We start from the raw sequence: 27,624 nt of genomic DNA, 5'->3' as shown, positions 1-27,624 counted from the left end.
TAGTCATAGCAACATACGGCACAAAAGTTAGGTGCATAAGTAGATACATACATGGATAAAAGAAGTTTAGTTATATGTGTGGATGGATATGTGTGTGTGTGCGAGTGTGTACCCGTCCTTTTTTCCCCCTAAGGTAAGTCTTTCCGCTCCCGGGACTGGAATGACTCCTTACCCTCTCCCTTAAAACTCACATCCTTTCGTCTTTCCCTCTCCTTCCTTCTTTCCTGATGAGGCAACAGTTTGTTGCGAAAGCTTGAATTTTGTGTGTATGTTTGTGTTCGTTTGTGTGTCTGTCGACCTGCCAGCACTTTCATTTGGTAAGTCACATCTACTTTGTTTTTAGATATATTTTTCCTTTGTGGAATGTTTCCTTGTATTATAACTATATGTGGGAATGGTTTGACAAATTTTTGTTATGAAGCAGACCTATAGATTTGAGCAAAATTCCAGGTATTCATTAATGCAGTAGAAGCTGTTGTTTACTAGTAGATTTTTTAGTTTTTTAATGTTTTAATGTATTGATGTTTGGTTATTTTTTATGCTATCTGGCAATGCACTGTAAAGAATTTTTGGTTTGTAAACAGCATTGTCATGATATGTTGACTTTTTGTGCATCCCTGTTCCTTGTTTGATAATCATGGGTCTCACTATTCAAAGCTGAAACTTGATGGTTCTTAATGAAGCAGATACTTTCAAATATAGATGGTAAAGTCATGATTTTTAATTCCTTAAACATAGTTCTACATGATGCTCTGTAAGGAACATCACTTATTAATCTTACAGCTTTCGTTTGAAGCTTAAAAAACTGCTTTGCGAAAGAGGTATTTACCCAGAATACTATACCATACTTCAGCAGACTATGAATGTACATGTAATAAGCACTCAACACTGTTTCGATATTGCACCAATCTTTATCATTCTTAATATGTAACAGTACTTGCTTAATTTTTTGTTAATCATTTATACATGTTTTTCCCATCTTAGATGCTCATCCACCCATAATCCTAAAAATTTTATGTAATTCTTTTCCTGAATTTGGCTATTCAATAATGTAAATTTTACATGGTCCTATTTTTGTTCCTTGTTGAAGTTCATCCATACAGTTTTCTTGTCATTGTGAGCTAGACAGTTATTTTTAAACCATTTTTCTGCCATTTCTGCTGTTTTGTTGATTTTTTGCTGCATCTCATAACCATTCTTTCCTTTTATAATGAAGCTGGTATTGTCAGTAAATAATATAGTATTAGCTGTTGAAACCTGTTGTGGTAGGTCATTAATAAAAATCAAGAATAACGACGGTCCCAATACTGAGCTCTGGGGAACCACATAATTAACTCTTTTATATTCAGAATGGTACACATTTCCATCCTGAGAAATTTGCACTCTTTGTTTCCTATCAGTTAAATATGATTTGAACCACTCATAGGAAACACCACGGACACCATAATTATATGGTTTTAAAAGTAGCAGATTATGATTTAAAATATCAAATGCTTTGAAAGGTCCAGAAACAACCCACGGATCAGTTTGTTTTCCTCAATAGCTTTGTAAAAACGTTTAGGAAATTGAAGAGAGTGTTTGTGTAGGTTTGCCTTTTCTGAAACCATTCTGTGCATTCACAAGAATTTTATTTTTGTTTAGGAAGTCTAGCAATCTGTCACACATTATTCTTTCAGTTATTTTTGAAAATACAAATAATAATGATAGTGGTCTGAAATTTTTAATGTCAAACTTGTCACCACTTTTATAAAACTGTTGACTGCTTAAGTTTACTTGGAAAAACATTGATTATGTTCACAAGTTGAGAGACAACATTGTCGGTAATATATTTAATAATTTTGTCGGGTTGGTTTGTGGGACTGACGGGACCAAACTTTTTGTCAGGGACACCATCAAATCCACAGGTCACTTTACTCTTTAGTTTGTTGATAGCTGTTTGTATTGTACTTCTTTGGGTGTTATGGGATATAGGTACTTTGTCCTTTCAGTTATTGGAGTTATTACCTTTGTCATTGGGTTATATTTAGTTGTGATTAGGTTTTGGGCTACATTAATATAATGATCATTAAATATATTAGCTATTAGGAATGGATCATCAACAGTTTCATTTATGTGTTTCATGGTGATTTTATTACTTGCATTTTCATGTTTGACTGTGTGGTTATTAATAACTTTCCACATAGAATTCATAGATTGTTGCTACCCTTTCTGATATATGAATCATTGTGCTGCTTCTTTGCAGCAACTGTAGCTTTCCTGTGCTTTTCCTGACTCTACATATGGTTTCAAGGTAGTATTTTGCTTTGCACACTTATATAGCGTTCTAAGACTTTCTGATGACTCTTCGATTTCACTTGTTATCCATGAATTTCATTTTTTGTTTATTTTCATTCTCTTCAGAGGGAATGAAATATCACAGCAGTATTTATAATTTGACAAGAACTCGTTGAATTTTATATCTACAGAACTATTGCTTTCCATGTCCCAGTTTACATTTTTTAACATGAGATTAAAGACCCTTATGCTGTCATCATTAATTAATCTTATCCCAATATATCCCCTGTTGTCACTTTTCTTATGAGATTTGTCTTAAAGTCAATTTAATTGCTTGATTATCAGAGAAACCTGTAGCCAATACCTCAGAGTTAAAGCCATATTTTTATTTGTCAATGAATATTTGGTCAATAGTACTTTCACTTTTGCTGCTGTATCTGGTGTTATCTTCTACACACATGTCCATATGTATGTTTTAGTAGATTAACTTGTTCATGCCCTTTTTCACAGTTCAAATGGCTCTGAGCACTATGGGACTTAACTTCTGAGGTCATCAGTCTTTTCACAGTTGTCGTTGAAATTAACATTGAATTCCCCAAGCACAATTATGTATTTTAACTGACTATTTAGGTAGTTCAGAATATTTTCCAGGTTTTCAGAGAACAATTCAAATTGCCAGATGGGGACCTATATATACATGCAATTGTAATTTTACTATCTGTTAGTTTACATAAACAATATTAAAAATCTTTTTCAATACAGCAGACATTTTTAAACCTATCGTTACATTATTATTATTATTATTATTATTCTTTCTTTTCTCAGACGTTATGCCTGGTCAAAAATGGAAAGTGACGCGGACCTTGATCAAGCGTAACTTCCTTTTAACTGTACAGTATATGTTACATTGCATTTAGTAACTTTTGGGTAATTGAACATGTATCAATAATTACAGATTTCTGTAGTTGTATATATAAGTTTGGATGTAGCTGTATTGCTTTGATGTACTGGTGGATATTGTGTGGTATGACTCCTGTAGTTGATAGTATAATTGGTATAATGTCAACTTTATCCTGATGCCACATGTCCTTGACTTCCTCAGCCAGTTGGATGTATTTTTCAATTTTTTCTCCTGTTTTCTTTTGTATATTTGCTGTATTGGGTATGGATATTTCGATTAGTTGTGTTAATTTCTTCTTTTTATTGGTGAGTATGATGTCAGGTTTGTTATGTGGTGGTGTTTTATCTGTTATAATGGTTCTGTTCCAGTATAATTTGTATTCATCATTCTCCAGTGCATTTTGTGGTGCATACTTGTATGTGGGAACGTGTTGTTTTATTAGTTTATGTTTTATGGCAAGTTGTTGATGTATTATTTTTGCTACATTGTCATGTCTTCTGGGGTATTCTGTATTTGCTAGTATTGTACAGCCACTTGTGATGTGATCTAGTGTTTCTATTTGTTGTTTGCAAAGTCTGCATTTATCTGTTGTGGCATTGGGATCTTTAATAATATGCTTGCTGTAATATCTGGTGTTTATTGTTTGATCCTGTATTGCAATCATGAATCCTTCCGTCTCACTGTATATATTGCCTTTTCTTAGCCATGTGTTGGATGCGTCTTGATCGATGTGTGGCTGTGTTAGATGATACAGGTGCTTGCCATGTAATGTTTTCTTTTTCCAATTTACTTTCTTCATATCTGTTGATGTTATGTGATCTAAAGGGTGGTTATGAAATTGCAGTGGTGTAGCCGATGTATTTATATGAGTGATTGCTTTGTGTATTTTGCTAGTTTCTGCTCGTTCTATAAAGAATTTTCTTAAATTGTCTACCTGTCCATAATGTAGGTTTTTTATGTCGATAAATTCCCTTCCTCCTTCCTTTCTGCTTAATGTGAATCTTTCTGTTGCTGAATGTATGTGATGTGTTCTAAATTTGTGGCTTTGTGATCATGTATGTGTATTGAGTGCTTCTGTGTTACTCCATTTCACTACTCCAAATGAGTAGGTCAATATTGGTATATCATAAGTATTTATAGCTTTTGTCTTGTTTCTTGCTGTCAATTCTGTTTTCAGTATTTTTGTTAGTCTTTTCTATATTTTTCTTTTAGTTCTTCTTTAATATTTGTATTATCTATTCCTATTTTTTGTCTGTATCCTAGATATTTATAGGCGTCTGTTTTTTCCATCGTTTCTATGCAGTCGCTGTGGTTATCCAATATGTAATCTTCCTGTTTAGTGTGTTTTCCCTTGACTATGCTATTTTTCTTACATTTGTCTATTCCGAAAGCCATATTTATATCATTGCTGAATACTTCTGTTATCTTTAGTAATTGGTTGAGTTGTTGATTTGTTGCTGCCAGTAGTTTTAGATCATCCATGTATAGCAAATGTATGATTTTGTGTGGGTATGTTCCAGTAATATTGTATCCATAATTTGTATTATTTAGCATGTTGGATAGTGGGTTCAGAGCAAGGCAGAACCAGTAAGGACTTAATGAGTCTCCTTGGTATATTCCACGCTTAATCTGTACTTGCTGTGATATGATATTATTTGAATTTGTTTGGATATTAAGTGTGGTTTTCCAATTTTTCATTACTATGTTTAGGAACTGTATCAATTATTATTATTATTATTATTATTATTATTATTATTATTATGAAAGCCTTTCAGTGAATAATGAAGAAAATGATGTTCTGGAATTGCTTTATCAGTGTTATGACAACACTTTAAAAAGATCTCACATAGTATTCTGTTTTGTCTCTACTGCACTTGTGCAATTTTGTGGTTGTTGTGGCCACCATCACAGCTTTGTCGAATCATATTTAGCGTGTTTCATTGTTTGGCCACTTGTAACGCTAGTTCAAACCTTCACTAACTCTGTGTTGCTCAAATGTTTTTGCTTTAAACACAATGCCAAATATGTATTTTTTGATGCAGGGCAAAATGTGTTTTGAGAATTTATTCTCAGTCAGGTGCTGTATTTATGTTTGTATTTTTTGTGATGTTACACAAACAAACAATGTAAGTGATAATTTGCTTGTGTATGGGAGATTTATCTACATAACTGAGGAGGCACACTACCTGATAAGCTATAAAAGTTGACAGTGCAAGAGACACAGAACAACACAGATGCAGATGCCACACAAAATACTTACATAAATATTTGTACTTGACAACGAGAAAAAAAATTCTCGAAACGTGTCGAGCTAAGCATGAAAAAATATATAATTTGTGCAGTATTTCATTATTTAAATAATAAATCAATTATGACATATGAAATTGAGTCAAATGTTTCTATTTTCCAGACAGTTATCAGTTCCCGTTCCATCAGCGGTTTGTCTGGAATACTTTCCTTCTAATCCCATATGGTGAGTTCTGGGTAACTTACCCAAAATCTACCCCTTTTCCTAGACCTATCCAAGTCCTGTTCCTTCACCCTTCACCCTTCTGCCTGAAGGAGACACTGGCTCCGAAAGCTTGCCGATCACAACAGTCTTTTACGTGTGTTTTCTGCCGCTGCTTGGTGAGTAGATTTTTTTTTATCTATCCAATTAAACAAGATTTTGTGTTTCACTGACAGATACAGTGAAAAAGAGTTCTTACAATAAATATGGCAACATTTAGTTTCTGAACAAGATACTGAATGTGGTACTTCCAAAAAGAGGTTACCATCTATCTTCATTCTTAAGAATGTAAAATGCTTGACTTCAGTATTTATTGATCATCTTCTGACAATAAAATATTTCTTCTACAAGAGGTCTCTATCAGAACTGCGTATCCTAATTCTCTTGTAATATCAGATTGTAAAACTTCTGCATTGTTGTCAATGCCAGTTATCTGCTAGATTGCACCAAATGTCCAAGGTAGGGTTGTTTCACATAGCCTCCTAAATGTTTTTCACTATAAGTTCTGTTCAGTCTTATTGCACATTGATTGCATACCAATTTGGACAAAGTATATGTGTTAGTCATATAGTTCCATATTATAAATAAAATGCAGTCTGTTATATTTTTATTGTACAGCTTTCAAAGTTTTAATTGATAACAAGAGTATCAGAATACTGAATACATTTACATGTTCAAACATAATATGACATTGTTTACAATATCTCACATAAAGCAGCATTTAAAATTAAGTTTTAAACAGTGCAAGCTGCATTCAGAGGCATACACCTTTAAAACAAAGCTAAGGCATGCTTTTGTTTTCACAGGAAATAAATTATCCAAATAGAAGTGACATAATACCTATCTCAACTACTATAATCAGAATTGAAATAATTTGACAAGTGCTTCATAATTTCTTCTCCATTTTTCCAGGTATGAACTGATGCATTTATTTCTTGGCCACCACCACACAAGACTTCTGCAAGAGCATACCCACATCGAGGGAAAGCGATGTCTGAATGACCAAGTCTGAGACATGGACACAAATCATTCTTACCATCACCAACATAAACTACTCGATGAAATTTAACCCCTGCTTTTTCTCTTTCCTTCAGGTATTCTTCTAAAATATGGCCCTTACAAAGATTTTTTGTGCTCAGTTCACACCAATCCTGAAAAATTAAACCAATACTGAGTCTTTTTGTTTTGTTAACCTCTAAAATTAAGTAACTATATTGACAGAGTGAGAAAATGATAAATAACTAAGCACAATATGAAGAAAGTACTGGAAAATAAACACACAGACTGCGCTCTAGGCCCCCAATGAGATAATATGCAGGATGCAAGCATGAGGTGAACTAATCAATCACTTGTCTTTCAATATTATATGAGTTCCTCAAGAAATAATCAATAAAAAGTAAAATTGTTGTCACTTGATTGCGATAGATTCTTGACAAAAATTCACTGGCAGCCAGTTATCATGTGCTAATGTGCTACACCATACTGTAAATATTGCACTAAAATTATGCCATTTCTCTTTGGATGCGAGCTGGAAATTGCACTAAAATTATGTTATCTCTCTTCAAATGCGGGCTGGTATGCACATAAAATGGATGACAGCTTGTTTTTTTTTTTTTTTTTTTTTTTTTTTTTTTTTTTTTTTTATTGCTCTCCCCATAATAACTAGAAACCAGTGTCGAGTGCTGAATTGTTGTCAGCTGTGCTACTGACAACTCAGAGAAGGGACACAGCTGTCTGTTTTCGACTGTGCATGCTGTGATGTGATGTCATCACTTCCGGCACTATGAATGTTATGTTAACCACAGCGCCAAGTCAGTATTTCTTTGAAAGGGTGTGTAATGTGTTGCGCATATGTAGAGTATAAGACATTCTTGAGGAGCACCCGACATAATTGTGCCATGGCTGAGTGGTCATGTGCATTGACTGGCAGTTTGGTGGCTCGGTTTGATTCCAACAAGGCCCTCTTTTTTTTAATTTTATTTTATGCCTCACAATATTAAATGATTGATTATATAATTTAAATAGTTCAGTTTATATACATAAAGTTAATATTTTCAATTTAGTTATGGTTACTACCCTTGTAAGTCAAAAGGCCACATTGTAGCACATCGATAAAATTTTGCACGAGCCACCACTGGTACAATTTTTAATCTGATGTTAGTGTCACAGTCACATTTGGTGAGCTGTGTATGCTGATGGATGCAGAACTCACAAAATTTACAATGAGTCACACGCCATCAAGCAAATCGAGAATATACAACACACTAATGGGGGGGGGGGGGAGGGGAGGGGGGAGAAAACGTTCTGAGGGTAGAGTCACCTCTCATGGCAAAACAGGAAAGAAAGTAATCCCCCATACCCATTTGAAATGGTGTCCTGATAAATGTTGCACTGTATTCCTGCAACCACATGTTTTAATGTCCATTGTATGTGGCAATGAAGTAGACATTCTTCTTCTTTTTCTTCTTGGCTTCTAAAGGCCTAGAAGCTCCTGTGCTGATCTCACATGTTGCCTCCAAATGCTTCTACCTTGTGCTGCTTCTTACCAATTATTTACACCCATTCTATTGCATATTGTTTTAATTTCATTTGCCCATGTACCCTGGGTGTCTTACCAAATGACTTCTCCACAAATATTCTTCACATCACTTGATCCTCTTTCATTCTTATGAGGTGAAATGCACATTAAGTTTTCTGGAATTTATTATGCTCATTTTTGTTGCTTTTTGCTTGGATTTGTGTGTTGTATCTTCTCTTTCAGCTTAGTGATTCTTCATCATAGGATGGACTAAAGATTTTTCCAATAACCTTGTTTTCAAATACTTATAATCGGTGTTCTTCCATTTTAGTTAAACTACATGTTTCTGCTCCCTAGTTTAGGACTGGTCTGATGATTTTGTTAGGTAGACTAATTTTAGTTTTCCTTGTCAGTAGCTTAGAAGTTTTTGTATGGAGCAGTAGTTTTACTAGCAATTTGCAGTCACATTTTCACTTATAATTGTCTCTGATTGTAATTCTTTATCTTTGAACTGTTCACTGAATTCAGATTTACGTTTGCCTATCATTAGATACAAAATTGGTTGCTTGTTCATCTCTACATTTCTGAAATAACATGTATTTCATTTTCTGATCATTAAGTTGGTTAGGGCATGTTTGGATGAGTTGTGACCAGACTAAACTACTTTTATCTGGCCATAACTGTGGGTTCTTTGATTGCTGTGGTAGAAGTATCATCAGACTGGAACACATGAAATAATTTACTTTATTACATAAACGAATAAAAGATTTACTAAACTTTGACACAGTTCTTTGCCCCAGTGTTGACAATTTACCACTGCCATTGACTACGAAAGCATCACTTGATGCACTAAGTAACAAACTGTTTTGTTGAGATACAATGTTCGAAATTTACAACAGTACAAGTTCATCTGAAACTTTAACAATGATCACATGCTACATGATGATGTTGACTGCTGTAGCTGAGGTCTCAATCTCAGATGATCTCTTGGATATGTGACACTACATTGACGTCAGCATAAGGGCACTGCTATGCTGAAGGGGGGGCATGTTTTCTAGAGTTGCAGCGAGCCCTCGCTAATGTCTCTGGTATTGATTCACATTGCCGACTTTGATATGGCACCACGATCTGTGGACAATACCACAGGATATTTCTTCTAAAAGCTCCACATATATCAGTCTAACTTCTGTTTCACTTTTTCCAATGAGCGCTATATCATCTGCATATGCTAAAACCTAACTTTATTTCTTTTGAGGACCTGAGTAGGTACTAGTTTGAGTTTCATCCCAAGTACATTAATGAGAAGAAGGGACAGAACATCTTCCATTCTTAGCCCATTTTTATATTTGGAATGGTCAATTTTATTCCATTTAGCAAAACCCTGCCTACATTATCATCCTTGTGCATTTTACAAAGATTTATAAGTTTAATTGGAAATCACAAGTCCATAACTACAGTGCATAGGTTTTGCCTGTCTATAGCTTTCATAAAAATTGATAAACAAGAAATTTTTTTTTTTGTTCCCATATTTTTTCATTTATTATTCTGATTGCAAGTACATTGTCAGTAGTGGATCTATTTCTACGAAAGCCAGTTTCATAATCCCCAATTATACTTTCTGCATATGTTTTCAAGCGATTTAGCAATAAACAAGATAAAATCTTATGGGCTATAGTAATTAACAGTGATATCCTGCTAAAGCTTCCAAAGTTTAGAACATTCAAAATTTTTACCAAGCTAGGACACCTTGTATGTGAGTGAATGGTAGCTTCACTTCAGAGAGCATCTTGCCTGCAATGATACACATAAAACTTACAGTATCAGACACAATAATAATGATGATGATGATGATTACAGAAGTACCACACAGAAATTAGCCTGCAGAAGCTTATTAAAATAGCTCTGCACTAGCAAGAAATGTAGTAGTTCAATGGAGCCACAGTTTTCCCCACCCAGAAAAATTGACACTTTCATACTCAACAAATTGCAACACCCAGTGTCTGCAATTTTTGGCATTCCTGCAGTGAAGTCGTACTGAAGCACAATCTGTCAAAGACCACAATATGTTACTATTCCTGTATCCCATATGGACATTCTATGAATTAGTTGCAATTTTTCACAAAATGTCAAAATTGATATTTATAAATACAATAGCTAAAACAAACCATTTTATCATTTATTGAGGAGGTTGGAAAATGCATTGTAGGTCACACGACACTGCAGTTCTTTCCTGAATGTGGTTCCACCGCCTGTGTAGTATGTCAACAGATACAGATGTCTTTCTAATCTACCAACCAAATGAGGCAGTGCAGTTGTTAAGACACTGACCTCAAATTTGGGTAAATGAAGTTCGCTCTGTGCAATCACTTTGATTTGGGTTTTCTGTGGTTTTCCTAAATCATTTCAGGCAAGTGCCAGGATGATTCCTTCATAAATGCCATGGCCAACCACCTGTCCCATCCTCATAAACATATACTTATTTATTCTGTGTATTATATAATTTGAGCTATTTATTTTCACTGCATTTTGATGGCAAATACTGTAGGTATGTTGTTGTGAAATGATCCCTTGTTCCCTGGTTGAATAAATAAATTAAATAAAATCAATGAGTGGAAACGGAGGTGTGGCAGCACTGTCAGTGCCAGCTTGCACTCATTTCCAAATCTCCAACTCTCTCTTGCAATTGATACTGCTCATGGTTTAGGAGACCAGTCCACACCTAAAACCTATATGCACATGTGCTGCTTATAATTATAGTCAGAGAATGTGATTGGGTTTGCCAAAGTGACTACTTCTCAAATTTGTTTCCTATCTTCTGCAGTCTCATCTGTACAGATCAACTCCAGCTGAACTGACTAAGTCCTGTAGAATGGAATCGTCTACTAGAGCTTCTTATGCACCTATATTTATGTTTTTGCTCCTACAGGAATTTTTGAATTGGTTCAGAAGTGTGTCATTATACTCACTCTGGCTGTTGACAATCCGTATGAACCTGATTACAATTACAGCTGATGTTCTGAGTCACATATGTAATGCATCACTAACTCAAGGTATTTTCCCAGACATGTTAAAATATGCCACTGTCAGGCCTCTCTACAAAAATGGGAAAACCACAGATGTCAATAATTATTGGCCAGTATCCTTGCTTACAGCATTTTCATAAATCTTCAAGAAAGTAATGTACTCCAGAGTGGTTACCCCCCTCAACAGTAATGGGATACTTGGATTTCAAAAATGCTGTTCCACTGAGACGGCAATATACAATTTCACTGTCCACATAATAGAGTCTTTAAATAGTAAAATGTCACCAAAAGGAATTTTATGTGACTTGTCCAAAGCATTTGATTGTGTGAACCATGACATTATGTTACAGAAATTACAATTCTATGGTATAAAGGGAACAGCATATGAGTGGTTTAAATCATACCTACAGAACAGGAAGCAAAAAGTTTCCTTATATGGGTCAAGTGATTGAAATAAGTTTGCCATTTCATCTACCTGGGATGAAATTACATTAGGTGTCCCACAGGGTTCAATCATGGGTCCCCTTCTGTTCTAGATATATGTGAATGACCTCCCTTCCTATCTGAAACAGGAAGCTGAACTGACACTGTTTGCTGATGATACAAGCATCATTATTAATCCAGTGAGAGAAAGTCCAATTGAAAATGATACAAATAAGGTCTTTGGAAAAGTCATTAATTGGTTTTCTGCAAATGGGCTTGCTCTAAACTTTGAAAAAACACAGTACATCCAATTTTCTGCTGCAAAAAGTACATTTCCTTCAATAAACATAACACATCAACAGAAGTCAGTAGACAGGGTACAGCATACTAAGTTTTTGGGTGTACATATAGATGAGCATCTTATTTGGAAAATTCATATTTTGGATCTTCTAAAGCGACTAGGTTCAGCAACTTTTGCAATCAGAATAATTGCCAATTTTGAGGATTAAATTAGTAAGCTAACATACTTTGCATACTTTCAGTCTCTGATGTCATACGGAATAATATTTTGGGGGTAACTCAACATTTAGACAAAAAGTATTCACTGCTCAAAAGAAAGTGGTTAGAATAATGTGTGAGGTTCATAGTTGCACATCTTGTAGGCATCTTTTTAAAAGATAGAGAATTCTTACAACAGCCTCACAGTACATTTACTCACTAATGAAATTTGTTCTCAACCAGTTTAAAAACAAAAGTGACATTCATGATTATAAGACTTTGACACAGAAAGGGGTAAAATATGCTGCTATAAAAATTTTCGGCAGATTACCAGATGAAATAAGGTGTCTGACAAGACAGCAGTAATAGCTTCAAAAATAAATTGAAATCATATCTCCTTGACAACTTTTATACCATAGATGAATTCTTGAATAGGAATAAATAAATCTATAAATATAGTATATGCATTTTGTGCCATTTAAGGGAATGGGTTAAATAAAATTTACATAAAAAAATCTTGTTTCATATGTGCATTTCTTGTGCACTTGACACATTCCACATCATAACGGCTACTATATCGTGCGATTGATCAATGGAACACGCAACAACTAACTAACTACCCTGTGACTAATGATGGTGACTTCTGTATGGCTTCCCAGCACCCTCACACAAATGGCAATATTCATTAAATAATCCTACTGTTTTATTTTTATAGATGACCTCAGTTTCTGGTGATGCAATTGCTCCAACTTTTATGTCATGGCGACAGAATGTCATATTAGAGGAAAGATCTGTCTCTCTGAAATAAGTATAAAAGCTGACATCATCACAGATTGGGAGAGTGCTTGCAGGAGTAGGTTGTGTGAGTACTTCATTTTCTGAGCATTCATACTCAAATCAAATCACTCATTTGCATTCTTGAAGAAGTTGATGGACTGTTGCAAACTTTAGATGTACAAACTGTTGAAACATTGTCATCTGAAAGTAACATGTCTGCGGCCCAGGTTAACTGAGTTGATCATTTATAAGTCATGTATGGCTTGATTAAAAAGTTCTCCATTGAACTGGTAACTAATTCCAAATTGTTGAAGAAGCAGCACACACCCTTGCTTAAGCCCAGTTGTGATTTGAATATTTCTTGAGCAGCTGGTTTGATACAGAACTTTGCTAATGTCAGTAACCAAGTTATACAATAGCTTAGAGTAATAATTAGTAGACTTGTACACAGATGTGAATTCTTCAGCCATTCAGATAGTTCGTGTTCAATAGCTTGAAGAAATAATTAAAGTCACCAAGGAATGGAATTTTCCCAAAATTTTATAATTGTACACTATATTGATTTGGGAGACAAAGTTGTGCACTAGACAGAGACTGGAATGACCCTGTGACAGGATGAAGCTTTAAGTCAATCTAAAAGGTGTGTTCCAGTAGCATAATAGGGAGCACACTACTCATGGTAGACAAGTATCTGGGATTGACTCCTGCAAAAAGTTTAAGCATTTTCTTTAAGTTTTATAAATTGATTTTATTCATGTAAAGCTCAGTAACTACACCAAATGATAGCTTAAGGAAAACTGATTCTGATTAGTGAAAAACTTAATGTTACCATTTTGCACATAAAAATAACAACACAGTTTCCTATAAATTCTTCTTTGGCTTGTTACCTCTATACAAAAGAAATACAGTGTTCAGATTAATAAACAACCTTTTATCATGACATATTAGTACACAACTGTTCAACACTGAACCATGTTCTTATGCTGAAAGGATGCAGAAATTTTGAGACTTAACCCTAGAAATGTACAACAGGGTCACGCTGACCCCAAAGTGTTTTGTTTGTTACTGTGCACACACCAGTGCCACCAATGTAAATTCAGCACTGAGTGATACTTAGAAGAGGATGGATGTTCAAAGTTGTGAGTCATTGTTGTTTAATTAATTTGACAGAAATATTTTTTGAAGGGTCACTATGTCCCTGGAGTACACATTGTGTATCTGTTCTGTCACTGTGTGTGAAGTTCATGTATGTGAAAATGTTTTACTTACGGAAGATGCTGTACAAAATGCATAGTCAGAAGATCACAACCGTTAAAGCGACAACAGAGACTTTCGTGATGAAACTGATTCTGAAGCTCTTGCTCCGGCAGCAGTTTTGGACAATAATGAAGCTGATTAGTCTGATGAATCATCAGACACCAATGAAGAACAGTAATTGTTGGAACACATCTGTCCCTAATAGAACGGGCCCGTCAGTTGCCGATAACAATCAAGTCCATATTCCAAGAGGGTGGAAATAATGAATGAAATGATTTATGAACAACTAAAAACATTTAAAAATATTCATGTAATATGTGCATTTCATTCAATGAATACTGTCTTCATCTAATTGAACAGCAAACAAAAGTCCTTAGATCCAGATGACCTCCAAGCTTCTCCACTGAAATGCTTCCATGACAATTTTTACTTAGTCTCTAATTTTGGATGAATTAATACTACTAGCGATTGAAAAAGTTCAAGGGGGTGGTGAAATAAAATGAATTTAGTACATGAGAGTCCAATTTCATTTACAATTTCTTCAGCAAATAATTGAAGCTCGCGGTGACCCTGTTGTACACTTCATGTGACAGTTTCAGGGGTGTACCCTACTAGGGTTAAAGTCCTGAAACACGTGCAAATTTATCATGTTAAAATTTCTGCTCCCTTGATGATGTCTATGAATGAGTAAACAATATTATGGAAAGGGTAGTGTCTACTCACTATATGGTGGAGATGCTGAGTCGCAGATAGGCACAACAAAAAGACTGTCAGAAAGTGAGCTTTTGGCCAACAAGGCATTTAACACACACACACACACACACACACACACACACACACACACACACACACGGTGCACAACCACAGTCTCTGGCTGCTGAAGCCAGACTTCGAGCAGCAGCGCATGGTGGGAGAGGCAACTGTTGGGTGGGTGGGGGTGGGGGCTAGGAGAAGGCTGGTGTGGTGAGGGGGGGAGATAGCAGAGTAGGGGTGAAGGATGGTAAAGTGCTGCTTGTGAGAGCATACAGCAATGAGGAGGAGAGAGGGTAGGGTAGATGGGTGTAGTCTAGAAGTTGCAGGTAGGGGGGAGCAATAGCGGAAAAGGAGAGAAGTAAAAAGACTGAGTGTGGAATAGAGGGCTGTGTAGTGCTGGAATGGGTACGGGCTAGATGGATAAGGACAATGACTAATGAAGGTTGAGGCCAGAAGGGTTACAGGAACATAGGATATTTTGAAGGGCATGAAACTAGTCATGTGATTTACAAGCTATGCTGCAACCACTGTGTTTCATTGTATGTGCACATGACAAGTGACAAGGTATCTGTCTGTGTGAATGGGCACTGACAAAGAGTAGCCAAAAAACAGGTGATCTACCCCATTGCTGAGCATACCACCCAACATGATTTTCTTTATTTCAATGACTGCTTCATGACCTATGCCATCTGGATTCTTCCCATGAACACCAGTTTTTCTGAATTGCACAGGTGGGAACTCTCCATCAATATATCCTACATTCCTGTAATCCTCCTGACCTCAACCTTTATTAGTCATTGTCCATAGCCATCCAGCCCCTTCCCATTCCAGTACTACAAAGCCCTCTATTCCACCAACATACTCTCAATCATTTTACTTCTTTTCTGCAAACCCCCCTACCCCCTGTCTAATCTCCTGGCTGCACCTAGCTGCCCTATCTTCTCTCCACCTCATCGCTGTATGCTCCCACAGGCAGCACTTTACCATCCCCCATCCCTACCCTCCCCTTCCCCTCACTCTCCCTGCCCCAGCCTCCTCCTTGCCCCCACCACCCGGTTGCCTCTCCCATCATGTGCTGTTGCTTACAGTTTGGCTTCAGCAGCCAGAGACTGTCATCATACGTATTTAAGTTGCATTTGCGTAAGTGTGTGTTTGTATATTGTCTATTTTCGACAAAGGCATCACTGGCCGAAAGCTCATTTTCTGAAAATCTTTTTGTTGTGCCTTTTTGTGACTCAGCATCTCCGCTACACGGTGAGTAGCAACTATCCTTTTTATAGTATTGTTACATTCCATCTTAAATTTTGCATTGTTTGAAGGAGTAGACATGTAGAGTTGTACTGTTATTCTGGTATTCATTAGTGTTAGATTATGTTATTCTGTGAACTCAGGTTTCATTATGTATTCCAGATATTTTCCTTTGATCAATTTGTGTACATTCTGTCTGAGGTATATGTTGGTCTATGTGCAGCGCTGGGTCACAGCACACCTCATCACCAACTGCAGTTCCAAGGAATAAACCAGACAGAAGATTCCTTGAACCCATATGAACAATGCTGTAGAAAAGGACATTGAACTTTGACATAAATTTTAGGGAGTCTCTTGCTGAATTCTTGGGATAGAGTTCTCTTATGAGAATAACAGAAGAGGCATCATGTGTCATGCAACTGTGTCTGTAAATAATTTAATTTTTAATGACAACTTCTGTCTACCGATTTAAGTAGAAATGGTAGATAATTGTGTTGTGTGGTGTACTATGGTTTTAGAACTGTACAGGAATACTGCACAAGCATTGCAGTCACAGTTCAATGCAACATCACCAATAAATCTGAGTGACTTCCTCCACAACACTTTGACATGATCTATCAATTTATCAACTTGCTGACAATGGACTAGCTGTTTACTACAGACAGGTTGTGGCCAATGTGACTTATTTGCTGAGATCTGTTTTATTTCAGTCTTCCCTTACATTGTTATTTGGAATGTGATCTAAGAGCTGCTTCACTTTTATTCTGTTTCCCTCGGTTTTGTCAGTTGTCCACATTTCATAACCATGTGGCAAAATTGGAACTGTCATAGTTTTATAATAATTTGTGTTTGCCTTCTTGTGGTACAATTGCTGTTACAAAAATCACTTACAACTTGCTTGCAGCAACAAAAAAAAAATTGAATTAAACCTTGAATGAATACCAATTTCTTTAAATGACAGATCGATAATTCACAGGTACTAACGTATATTGTCTTAAGTAAGAAAATCAACATAAGAAATAACATTAATTGAAATATGTCACTTTTATCAGCCAAGCTACAAATTTCTCACATCTCAACCAGACTATTTCTAAGTCTCCTGAAATAGCTACCAACTGTACGTCATGCAAAACCAGAGACAGAACACAAGAAAGATTCATGATCAGCTTATCAGGAAAGCAAAGAGCGGAAAGCACAAAACAGCAAATTGTTATCATATGTTTCCTGTATGTTGAAAATTTATGTAAGAAAGGAACTTAACAATGCTATATGCTCTTCCTGTCAACCCTTCAAGTTTCATTGAAGATATGGTAAGTTGAAATACTAGAACACACAACAGATTTGCTCTGTGTTCTCAATATTTTAATTTGTTGAGGGGCAGTAACTTATTATTTCTTAAAATCCTGCAAAGCAACTTCGCAAAAAGAGAGACATTAGTATTTCATAAAGAATAAAGGTAGCCTGTAGCTGACATCATTTTGTACATGCTCACACACTGCTCATGAGAGTAAAGACGGATGTATGCCGTGGAATGACTCCTCAATAGTTGGGTTGCTGGTTGCCTACATGTGACAAACAGTCAGCAGAATTGCTGTTTAATTAGCTGAGGATCGAACGAAAGGTCAAGTCTTCTTCGACTCGCACTGATGAGTTTCAAAAAGGCCACAACTATTCAGACGAAGTTCAGAAATGATGGGTTGGTGTAACATGCATGCTAATGTAATGTGTATTTGGAAATAAACTTGTAGAAAATTCCTCTTCACTGTTTGTGTATTTCTCCTCTATATACAACCAATGCCTATGTCTGGCTAGTAGCTAACATATGGTGTCGTCAGCAAAGAATACCTCATAACACATGGGGCAAATTTGGGAAATCCTAGTCCTGAACAGGTGCAACAAAGTGTGAACAAAGTAGTAGATTGCTACGCACCACAGCAGCGGCAGCATGAACATCCAACAATGCTGTAATTCAGGTTAGTGTGCTCAAATTTGGCTTATAATACAAAAAACAATGATGGATTTATAGGCTTTTCTTTTTTTTACTTTAGTGATTAATCTTCCCGGGCTAGTCAGAATGAAAGAACTCAGCATACTGCAGTCAAAATGTTGTTAATGAATTGTACAGAGATATTCTGCAGTTAAAAGAAGATAAAAGTGACCATTACTTCTTAATTACAGGTTGTGTAGCATTATATAACAAAAATTTATTAATTGTTGCTATCTGTACCAGTGTTAAATGGAAACCCCAGCGAGGATGTGAAAGTATTCTTTCAAAACCTTGAAGATGGTGTTCCCTGATGGGATAACAAGCTGACTCTGATAGGTTAGCAATTGTGAAATTGAGAGTATAGGGCTCTGCACAGGACTTCCTTAAACTCTTAACCCACTTAACACTTATGAACTCAAAAGAGCAGCTGCCAAAAGTTTGAAGCATAAGAATTCACCTAGATTCTACAGAGAGCAACTTTATAAAGTCTGCATATTCAGTGAACTGAATCAATTGAGCAGTGCGCAGACAGAAGTGAAGTGTTACTGTTCAGATTTATGAACTATGTGAAGATGAATCTGAGAACCATGTTCCACTGTTTGACTGATCAGCAAGATGGTTTGTAGAGAGAAGTAAGGCAGTCTGACTGGGAAAGTGTAAGACCTTACAGAAAGCACTGAAGGCAGCTATTGTCATACGGGAGGTCTGTAAAGAAAAATAGATCTTCAACAGTTGCAGGATACAGGAGCAGGTATCGAGAGAAGGTGAAAGACCGATGTTACTAATAAACAATTTCACAAATTGTTAAACAAGTATAGGTGCGTATGGAGCACCACAGTGTTTGCCCTTTGCCTGAGTCAATGATTCCCGTTAGCTCCACCGAAAATTTATTTATTTACACGTCAAGTTCTGTAGGACCAAACTGAGGATCAAATCTCCAAGGTCATGGAACATGTCAGTACATGAAATTACAACATAAAAGTAATAACAGATAAAAATAATTGTTCATGAACCCGAAAAAAGTCAGTCCATAAGTTTAAGTGAACACAATCAACAATTGTTGTGTACATAGTTCCGTGTAGTCAGTGCGTACACAACTTTCCCACAAGAGCGAGCCTCGCTAAGCACAACAGCGCAGGCACAGCGCTCGTCCGTCTCCGCACTACGAGATGGCGCTGTCTTAGAGATGGACCAAATTCTGCTTCCGCCGATCCGCGTATTAGTATGTAACGCAGCCAATGAGATCACTGCTAACGTAGAACCTTTTCTCCTCGCAGATCACACTCGCGCAGTGATACATGAACGCGCGAGGTATTATAACGAGTGTACAGACCTCCGACTAGTCAGTCTGCATCAGTCTGCATTAGTCTGTAGTCAAGTTTCAGTCTGCGCCTAATAAGATTATCATATTCCTGTACATAGCCATGAAGATAAATGTATAGACACTTTGTCAAGTATCAGAGATATGTGAGAATAAGATTAACGTACCAAGACCAAAGGAACTTCAGATTGTCAATTGTAAATAGCATCCAGAATCAAGTTAAGTAATTTTATGTTGTTATTATTTTAATAAATGTGTGCGAAAATTAATCAAGTTCTGTTTAAAGTTGGTCACCGTCAATCTGCTACTCTAAGCGTGCAAGTGGCATTTCTATCGTCTGACCTAACGGCAGAAGATAAACATGCCACAATAAGGCCACGAGACATATTGCTGACACTCGCCTACTTCTTTAGAGCGACAAGTCAAATAATCTGATCGTGTGCGTCTTACAGTACGCACACCACAACAATACAATAAGAATCAAAGGTTTTTGAATTCAAGTGGTAGCTTATTGACAATGGATGCAGCAGTATACTGCATACCCTTCTGCACAAGAGTTAAGGAAGTCTGATCCAAATGCAGATTTGATTCCTGCCGAGTATTAACCGAGTGAAAGCTGCTTATTCTTGGGAATAAGCTAATATTGTTAACAAGAAATGACAGTAAGGAATATGTGGTATTCGCTATACATCACAAAAGAAAATTCAGACTGCTTATTGACATGAAGGGGCAATTGATGGTTAGCTATGGAACCAGGGTGCAAGTAGTCTCAAATAAGGGAACACATTACTACCATGTACTTGGAATTGATTTGTTGTCCACTAATACAGATAATTTAAGCAGATAGGAGTCCAAAGAACAGTCATGATCATTAGACACTGTAAACAGCAACCATAACAGTGATATTTGTTTGCCATATGCTGTAAGAGCCCAAACAAAAATGCATGCATTTGTTGGCCTGAATCCAAACAAAATCATGCACTAAAAGAGGATTCATTCACACCCTGGGACTTGTCTGATTGACCATTGGAATCAGCAACGAATGCTTCGACCATAAATATAATAAACTGGCCCCGACATCATTTTCGTGGCTCCAACATCTCTGGGCTGAAGTCACGTGAATGTTGGCAAAACATGGTTGTTTCGTGTTGCGCTTATGGCCATACTCAGCATTTTGTCAGGGGAAATGGTATTACATTTCACTTGTGTTTCTATCATAGTGCAGATGCGTTTATGGAAATCTGCTGAAGTGACTTCTATACGTTTTTTCACTCTTGAAATAGAGTATCACGTAAATTAAAGTGCTGAAAGTGATGCCTGTAAAGTCAGACTCATATTACATTTTGGAAAGTATCTGTGATAATTTGGTTACAGAAGTAAGTATAACTGTTTCTCGTTCCTACTCATAGTTTCCCTAAGGATGAAAACCGAAGGCAGTTTTGGATACAGGCCCTGAAACGGAACAACTTTAAGCCATCTGCACATACGCGCCTTTGCTCGAAGCTCTTCGAGGAGAAGTGTTTTGATAGGTTAGTTATTATTTACAATGTATATTTATAATTTATGTTTACAGTGTTGGTCAATTTTAATCCTGATGTTGTTATAGGGCTAAGACTGGAGGAAATTGGCTAAGTAGTGATGCTATCCCGACACTTTTTGATTTTCCGGAGCATATGAAATCGAAGAGGCCTAAGCTCCGTAAATCACACACTAGAAGGCGTTCGTTAGATGATGCCTCGTCTTTTGAAATCTGTGCTTCCAATGCCTGTAAGTCTGAATGTTGTTAGAATTTGTGGATAACTGCGAGTTAGTAAAATATTGTATTAGAATAGAACTGTAGCTCGTTACGTTTTTTTTAAACTGATATTTTAAACTTTTGTAAAAATAGTGGGAACTGAACCTTTGAAGTGCACCCAAAATTCATACTCTAAAATGGACCTGCTCCTAAACTTGACAATTTTGGCACCTATAGTTGACATAATTCCCATATCCCATTTTCTTTTATAAGTGACTAGAGCTCAAAACGTGGCGAATCCAATGTTTAAAGTTTTGACACGAGCCCACTCTTACTGTTTAAAAGAATTTTAACGACATTTTACATTAATTGACAGTTTATAGTAACTTCGTCCCGCCGTCCACCAGAGGGGCGTTCGATGTATTTGTTAGATTTTATAAATGGTACTGTGAACAAATCCAGGTCAAATGTAGTTCTGGCATAATTTTTCGCAAATAAAAAAATAATTTTTGTTGGAAGCGTTTGGCAGTCAATTGAGAAATGTGGGGAAAATACGATACAAACATAGGATGGCAGACCGCTGATTTGAAATCCCGCCACGTTTTGCCAACAGTCATGTGGTTTATGTTGGAGCCACACCAGCCCTATAGCTTCTGCACAGCAAAACCAGTCTACTAGTATCTATGGTCGAAGAATGAATGCTTAAATAAATCAACACATAAAGTTAATGAGTTGTGGAGGAGAATACAACAGCTAAATTGTCAGTCCTTCCTTCAGCATGAAAATAAAATGATATCCCAGCAGCAGTTTCAGACCTGGACTACATGAGCTACGTAATGTTAAAGAAGGGTCAAGTTATGGAGTCAAAGAAGATCTGGAAAGGGCCACATCCCATCGTAAAAGGTTTGTCACCATTAACTGTGAAGCTTCAGCGGCCTTTTCTTTCAATTGTAGTTCCCACAAGTGAACATTATGAAGTCACAGTCCAGACTTGAAGGCCAAGATGTCACCAACCATCAAGCGAACCAGCTCAAGACACCCCTACGATCTTCACAGATTTGTGTAGTGTTAGTGCAAGGAGAGTGTTTATTTTCAGCTATGTGCCTGGATGACTGTTGTGCAAATATAGGACTTAAGACTGCAGCCATTACACAGCACGCAAATGTAAATAAGTTTTATTTCTACAAGTTACCACCAGACATGCATTTTGTTTAACCTTATTGCTTACAACTAATTACTCACATTTATTGTAACACTAATTGTTGCTACAGCAGTTGCCATTTCAGTAAAGCTGTAAAATTTGTACAAAAGAAAACAGGTGTGTGTGTGTTGTTTGAACCAAGAGTTCAAGTTGTTTTATTAAGCTAAACTTATGCTCAGGTACAATTCAAGTAGAATTCAACCGCAAATAATTTCTGTTAGAGAGAAACCTGATCTATTTCTTTTAAGGATAATCTCGCAGTTTTGGGAATAGGAACATCTTGTCATAACAACAGGATCACTGTCAAAATGCAGCTAGAGTCTAAATTTGCTAATTGGTCTAAAAGGTTAATTGGTTCTTCAACCTTTTTCCATGCAAATCCTCAGCACAAACATGCCCAGACTGATTTTTCAGATAGTATCCTCTGGACAGTATTTGGTGCCAGCTGGATACCTATCAGATGTTGAGGATAAAATATTAGATCTTGTACAACAGTTTAGTATGAATTCAATTAACCTTTCTAATGAAATACCTGTCTTAAGAAATGTGCAAAGAATAATTACACAGTTTTTATTCAACAGATTGTAAAGCAACCCAAATCACATTTTGACATAATTTGTTGTGAGATGAATGGAGTGTTGTTCCAGGGATTGCATGTTCTGAGAGCTCACAAAGATTTACAGGCTCTACTGTTGAGGATTACTGATAGTCTGTTAAATTCTAGAACTGACGCTCTTGATTTAAGAATTGCTCTAGAAAATAGTTTAAATAACTGATTAAGCACAGTGTGCTAATACAAGCAAAACAATTCTAGCAGATCCTCCTATTACTTGAAGATAACGTAGATGCAACATATATTATGATTTACTCTGTCAATCTTGTAATTTACACTATTGCTGTAAGTCAACCACTAATCACTCTACTGATTGAAGACGAATTTACTGTTATTGTTTCAACACCCATAGTGTGAACAAAGCATAATTTGAAAATGTGTGAGATTCATACTTACCCAGTTTTCTTGTCACATGTTAACCAAATGATTATTTACTGATCATTGTAGATCAAAGATATTTTGTTTCCTTGCATGAGCAGGAACTGAGGTATTCCATGAAAAAGAATTGGTCATGTATAACCTATGAAAGACAATTGCTCTACAGTTTTAATGAACCTTTGTAAGGTTTTAAACAATTGTCTGGTACTGCAATTTACTCTTCCTAATCAATCTGCTATGTGTCATTTAGATGCCTAAACTACTGTCCTCATCTGTACTAAGTGGTTGTAGATTAATTTCAGATGCTAGCCACTCTGATTTTTCATGTGATCTTTTTTGATACCCTTTCTGCACTTTCAATTAATTTTCATGCTGCAGGAAATTTTTCATTAACATGAATATTAACCAATCTATCACAATGAATTACACATACTAAAATATGCAACCCTTTCTCTGTCTCGTTTCCCTGAGGATAAGGAATTAATTATGAATATGAAGAAAAAATTTAACAGCTACCAGTAATGACTTAAATGTCACCCAGTAATATTACTCCACATTTCATTATCAGTTTTGTGTTTTAATACTTCCTTAATTTGTTTCATGTCTGTACTGTATATTATTCTGAAAGCTCACTCATTGGTACTAACTGTTTCGCAAAACCACCTGATGCCGCATCTAGGACAGTACATACATGACACCTAAGTGGTCATTAGGGTCACCGTTCTTAGCTCCTCCTTTCTGGAGAGGTGGGTGTGAGAGGAGATGTAGGGGCCAAAAGCATTCACACAACCACTCTTATAGTGACCCCCTCAAAAGCATTGATATACTGCCCCCATCAGTAAATGGGAGTGCCCACCTCAAAATGCCTTGACAGCCCAATCACTGGCTGCCCTCATGGGATAAACTGCCAGCAGAAAAGTTGTTTAACTTGCCAAGGAGCAAATGAAGATTCAGTCTTTCTCAATACACATTGGTAAATCCAAAAAGTTTGTAACTCTCTGGCCCAAGGCTACAGACACAGTGTTGGTATTTTGTGCATAATGTCACATGTATTTGGCAATACACTTTCAGAAAGTACTTTGTTAGCATTCATGTCTTTCTGCACCATATGGAGTCATGACTACAATTGGCTAATAATTAGTATGTGGTGTCTTCAGCAGAGGATACTGCATTGTAATTTATACTGCCATGAACTGTGATGCATGTAGTGTGGTGTAGTGATTTGCGTCACTGGCTGGAGTGTTGTGCATCAGCACTTCAAACCCGATCACCACCAATTATTTGTTATTTAGTATTTATCATTTCTTGAAGGTTCTAGAAATTTCTTATGTTTATAATGTTTGTGTTCTCAGGAATATTCTATGTCTGTATAAAAACCAGCATTCTTCATCCAGGAGTTCAGTTCTGTTCTGATTTTACATTGGTGTTTGTAATAAATGTGCTCTCAGTTCTGCGAGTTGTACTTCGTTGACAACATTGCTTTAGGATTTGGACTTGATGTCGTTATGATGTGACATTGTTTGGTGAAGAGACAGAGTACTTCAAAACATTTACATAATTGTAGCTCCAAATAGGCAACATAAAAGCCATCACCTGAATGGAAAGGAACCAATACATTGTTTATAAGATATCACATTCAGGAGACGGATGGATTCCAAAACAACAGTAAGTCAGGACCAACTGAAATGGCTGAAAGGATTTGACTGAGTTGTAGATACAATATGTGGGATGATATGATGTCTTTGGAAAACATGTAATTTTACTTAGACAGCACAGCATGCTATTGTTCAAGAAGAACATTAGCTGGGGAATATTTCAGGCCCAACTGAAGAAAATGTTTGGTGATAGTCAGCCAAGTCCACTTAACAGCATAACAATTGGAGAACAGGACCCAATGTCACGGGGAAACAATGCAGCCTTAAACGCAGAACATTTCGGTACTATGCTACATTATGAATCCAAAATGACACAAGCAGTCAAAAACTCATATGTGATGAAAGGAGTGACAGAAAACAGTTACCAAGATCTTCTTGTAAAAAATGTCACACCAACTGATAAAGTCATCAAGCACTGCCAGCATGTCGAGGAAATATAGCATAAAAGAGTCGCATGAAAGAAGTATCACTGACTCCTGAATGTGATCCCTATGACAGCTGTGGAAAACCATCACTACCTCAACTCTCCCACTGCCAGGTAGCATGAAAAGAGATACAGCATTGCAACCAGAAGTTTTCAACCAGGTAAGCAAAAGATACCATCCAGGAATATTGACCCCTTATGTCATGAGGTAATGGAGAATGTAGAAGAAAAGATGTGTCGATTTTTGCACCTGGCTTTGCAACCAGTTGAAAGAGCCAGAAAGAATGGACTTGGTTAACTCAGACTTATGCTTTCATACGACAACCCAGCGCCTGACCAATGCAGGTACAAACAAATTCTCCAAGTATAATGCCTTGCAGAAGAACAAACATTTGGAGGACAGAGGACATCACACCCGTATGTTTCTCATGAGGAAGTCTTTGACATGTTTTATCTCAGAACAGAGAAAGAAGGTGAGTTTTCGATAACTGCTAGGCCACCCGATGTCAACCATCACAACAGTTCAATTTATGCTAGTGCCTGCAACTCATTGTCCAGTAGTTAGCATCACTGCCTGTAGATTGTGGGGACCCAGGGTCGATTCTTGTCCGGGTCAGGGATTTTCTTCACTCAATGACTGTGTGTTTGTGTTCAAATGGTTCAAATGGCTCTAAGCACTATGGGACTTAATATCTGAGGTCATCAATCCCCTAGACTTAGAACTACTTAAACCTAACTAACCTAAGGACATCACACACATCCATGCCCACAGCAGGATTCGAACCTGCGACTGTAAAGACAGTGTGGTTCCGGACAGAAGCACCTATAACTGCTCGGCCACAGCAGCCAGTGTGTGTCTGTGTAGTTCTAATAATTTCATTCATCTTCATCACACAGACATGCAAGCTACCAAAGTGACTTCACATAGAAAGACCTGTACCAGTCAGCCAAACCACCTCATATTGGGTCTCTTGGCCAATAATGCCATATCGTAATATCATTTTATTTCATTTAGTCCTGTCATTGAACTATGGATGACCTGTGGAACAAATACCATCACCGAACCCAGGAGGAAATCACTCCCTAATAAGCTGTAGCCATCCACCATCACTGTACAGAGATACCAGCCACTTGCCTAGCAGCTGAATTCAGGAAAACTAAATAATGCAACCATCTATGGAGGCAATCATCAATGCTGTCATTGACAGTCAAATCGTCCAGCTCAGGAGCTTAATTTTCTGTAATGTCAAATGATAATTGTCACTGGCTAAAGAAGACTATGTTCTGTGATTTAAAGAGAGAGAGAGAGAGAGAGAGAGAGAGAGAGAGAGAGAGAGAGAGAGAGAGAGAGATTGTGCTGAAAGTCGCAAATGGGAAATATGTACAGCCAATGGGAAATTGTGTTGCCATAATAACTAGCGATGACAGAAAGCAGCTCTCAGAATTCGTCATTTTAATGTTATTCTCGGAAGGGTCTTCTTGCATGTATCACAAGCAGTCAGACTATGGAAGATCAGAGCTCCTGACTGACAAACCTATTTCAGCAAGCACATGTAATAAAGATAGCTCTGGGAGGTTGTTTGATGCTGAAGAAAATGTTATCCCGCCTTCATCGATGAAACAAGTTACAGTTGACAATGAAGATGCTAGTTAAATTGTGAAGGTTCTGTTAATTGCAAAAATCACCTCAGGCCTACTAAAGAAATTTACATGCACATAAGCCTTATAGTCTTTGTCGATCCATTGTGGACGTGGGACAGCAGCTGGTCAAACATTTAACAAAGAAACTCACCAAGCAGCCGTACAAGTCGAGAAAAATTATTTTATTTTTGCTACCAGTTTCAGCAGTTCAGTATGCCATCTTCAGGCCCCATAAGAACCTCTCAAAAATTATCGATATTGACATACTGGAGCTATCTGTTGTTATGAATTCTCAAGTGCTTCCTTTGAAGACTTGACTGCAGTCTTTGAAAGAAGCACTTGAGAATTCATGACATCCAGAAACAGATTGCTCCAGTATGCCAATATTGATAATTTTTGAGAGATGATGAAGAGACCTGAAGAAGGGATATTGAATTGCCAAAACTGGTAGCAAAAATAAAATAACTTCTCAATTTGCACAGATTTTT

The 27,624-nt window shown here is 36.8% G+C and overlaps 1 protein-coding gene across 1 annotated transcript in view; it reads right to left on the bottom strand.

Moving 5' to 3' along the window:
- Nucleotides 1–6,283: 6,283 nt before the first annotated feature.
- Nucleotides 6,284–27,624, bottom strand: part of LOC126172024 (pyridoxal phosphate phosphatase PHOSPHO2-like) — a 47,906-nt gene continuing 26,565 nt past the window's right edge. Inside the window, exon 2 of the mRNA XM_049920845.1 lies at nt 6,284–6,835. Coding sequence (XP_049776802.1) covers nt 6,530–6,835 — 306 coding nt within the window. The 3' untranslated portion in view covers nt 6,284–6,529. The remainder of the gene's footprint in view (nt 6,836–27,624) is intronic.

This window comes from Schistocerca cancellata, chromosome 1 (genome assembly GCF_023864275.1).
Source record: "Schistocerca cancellata isolate TAMUIC-IGC-003103 chromosome 1, iqSchCanc2.1, whole genome shotgun sequence".
Classification (NCBI taxonomy): domain Eukaryota; kingdom Metazoa; phylum Arthropoda; class Insecta; order Orthoptera; family Acrididae; genus Schistocerca; species Schistocerca cancellata.
Note: the sequence above shows the minus strand (reverse complement) of the source record. Positions and strands in the feature narration are given on the sequence as shown.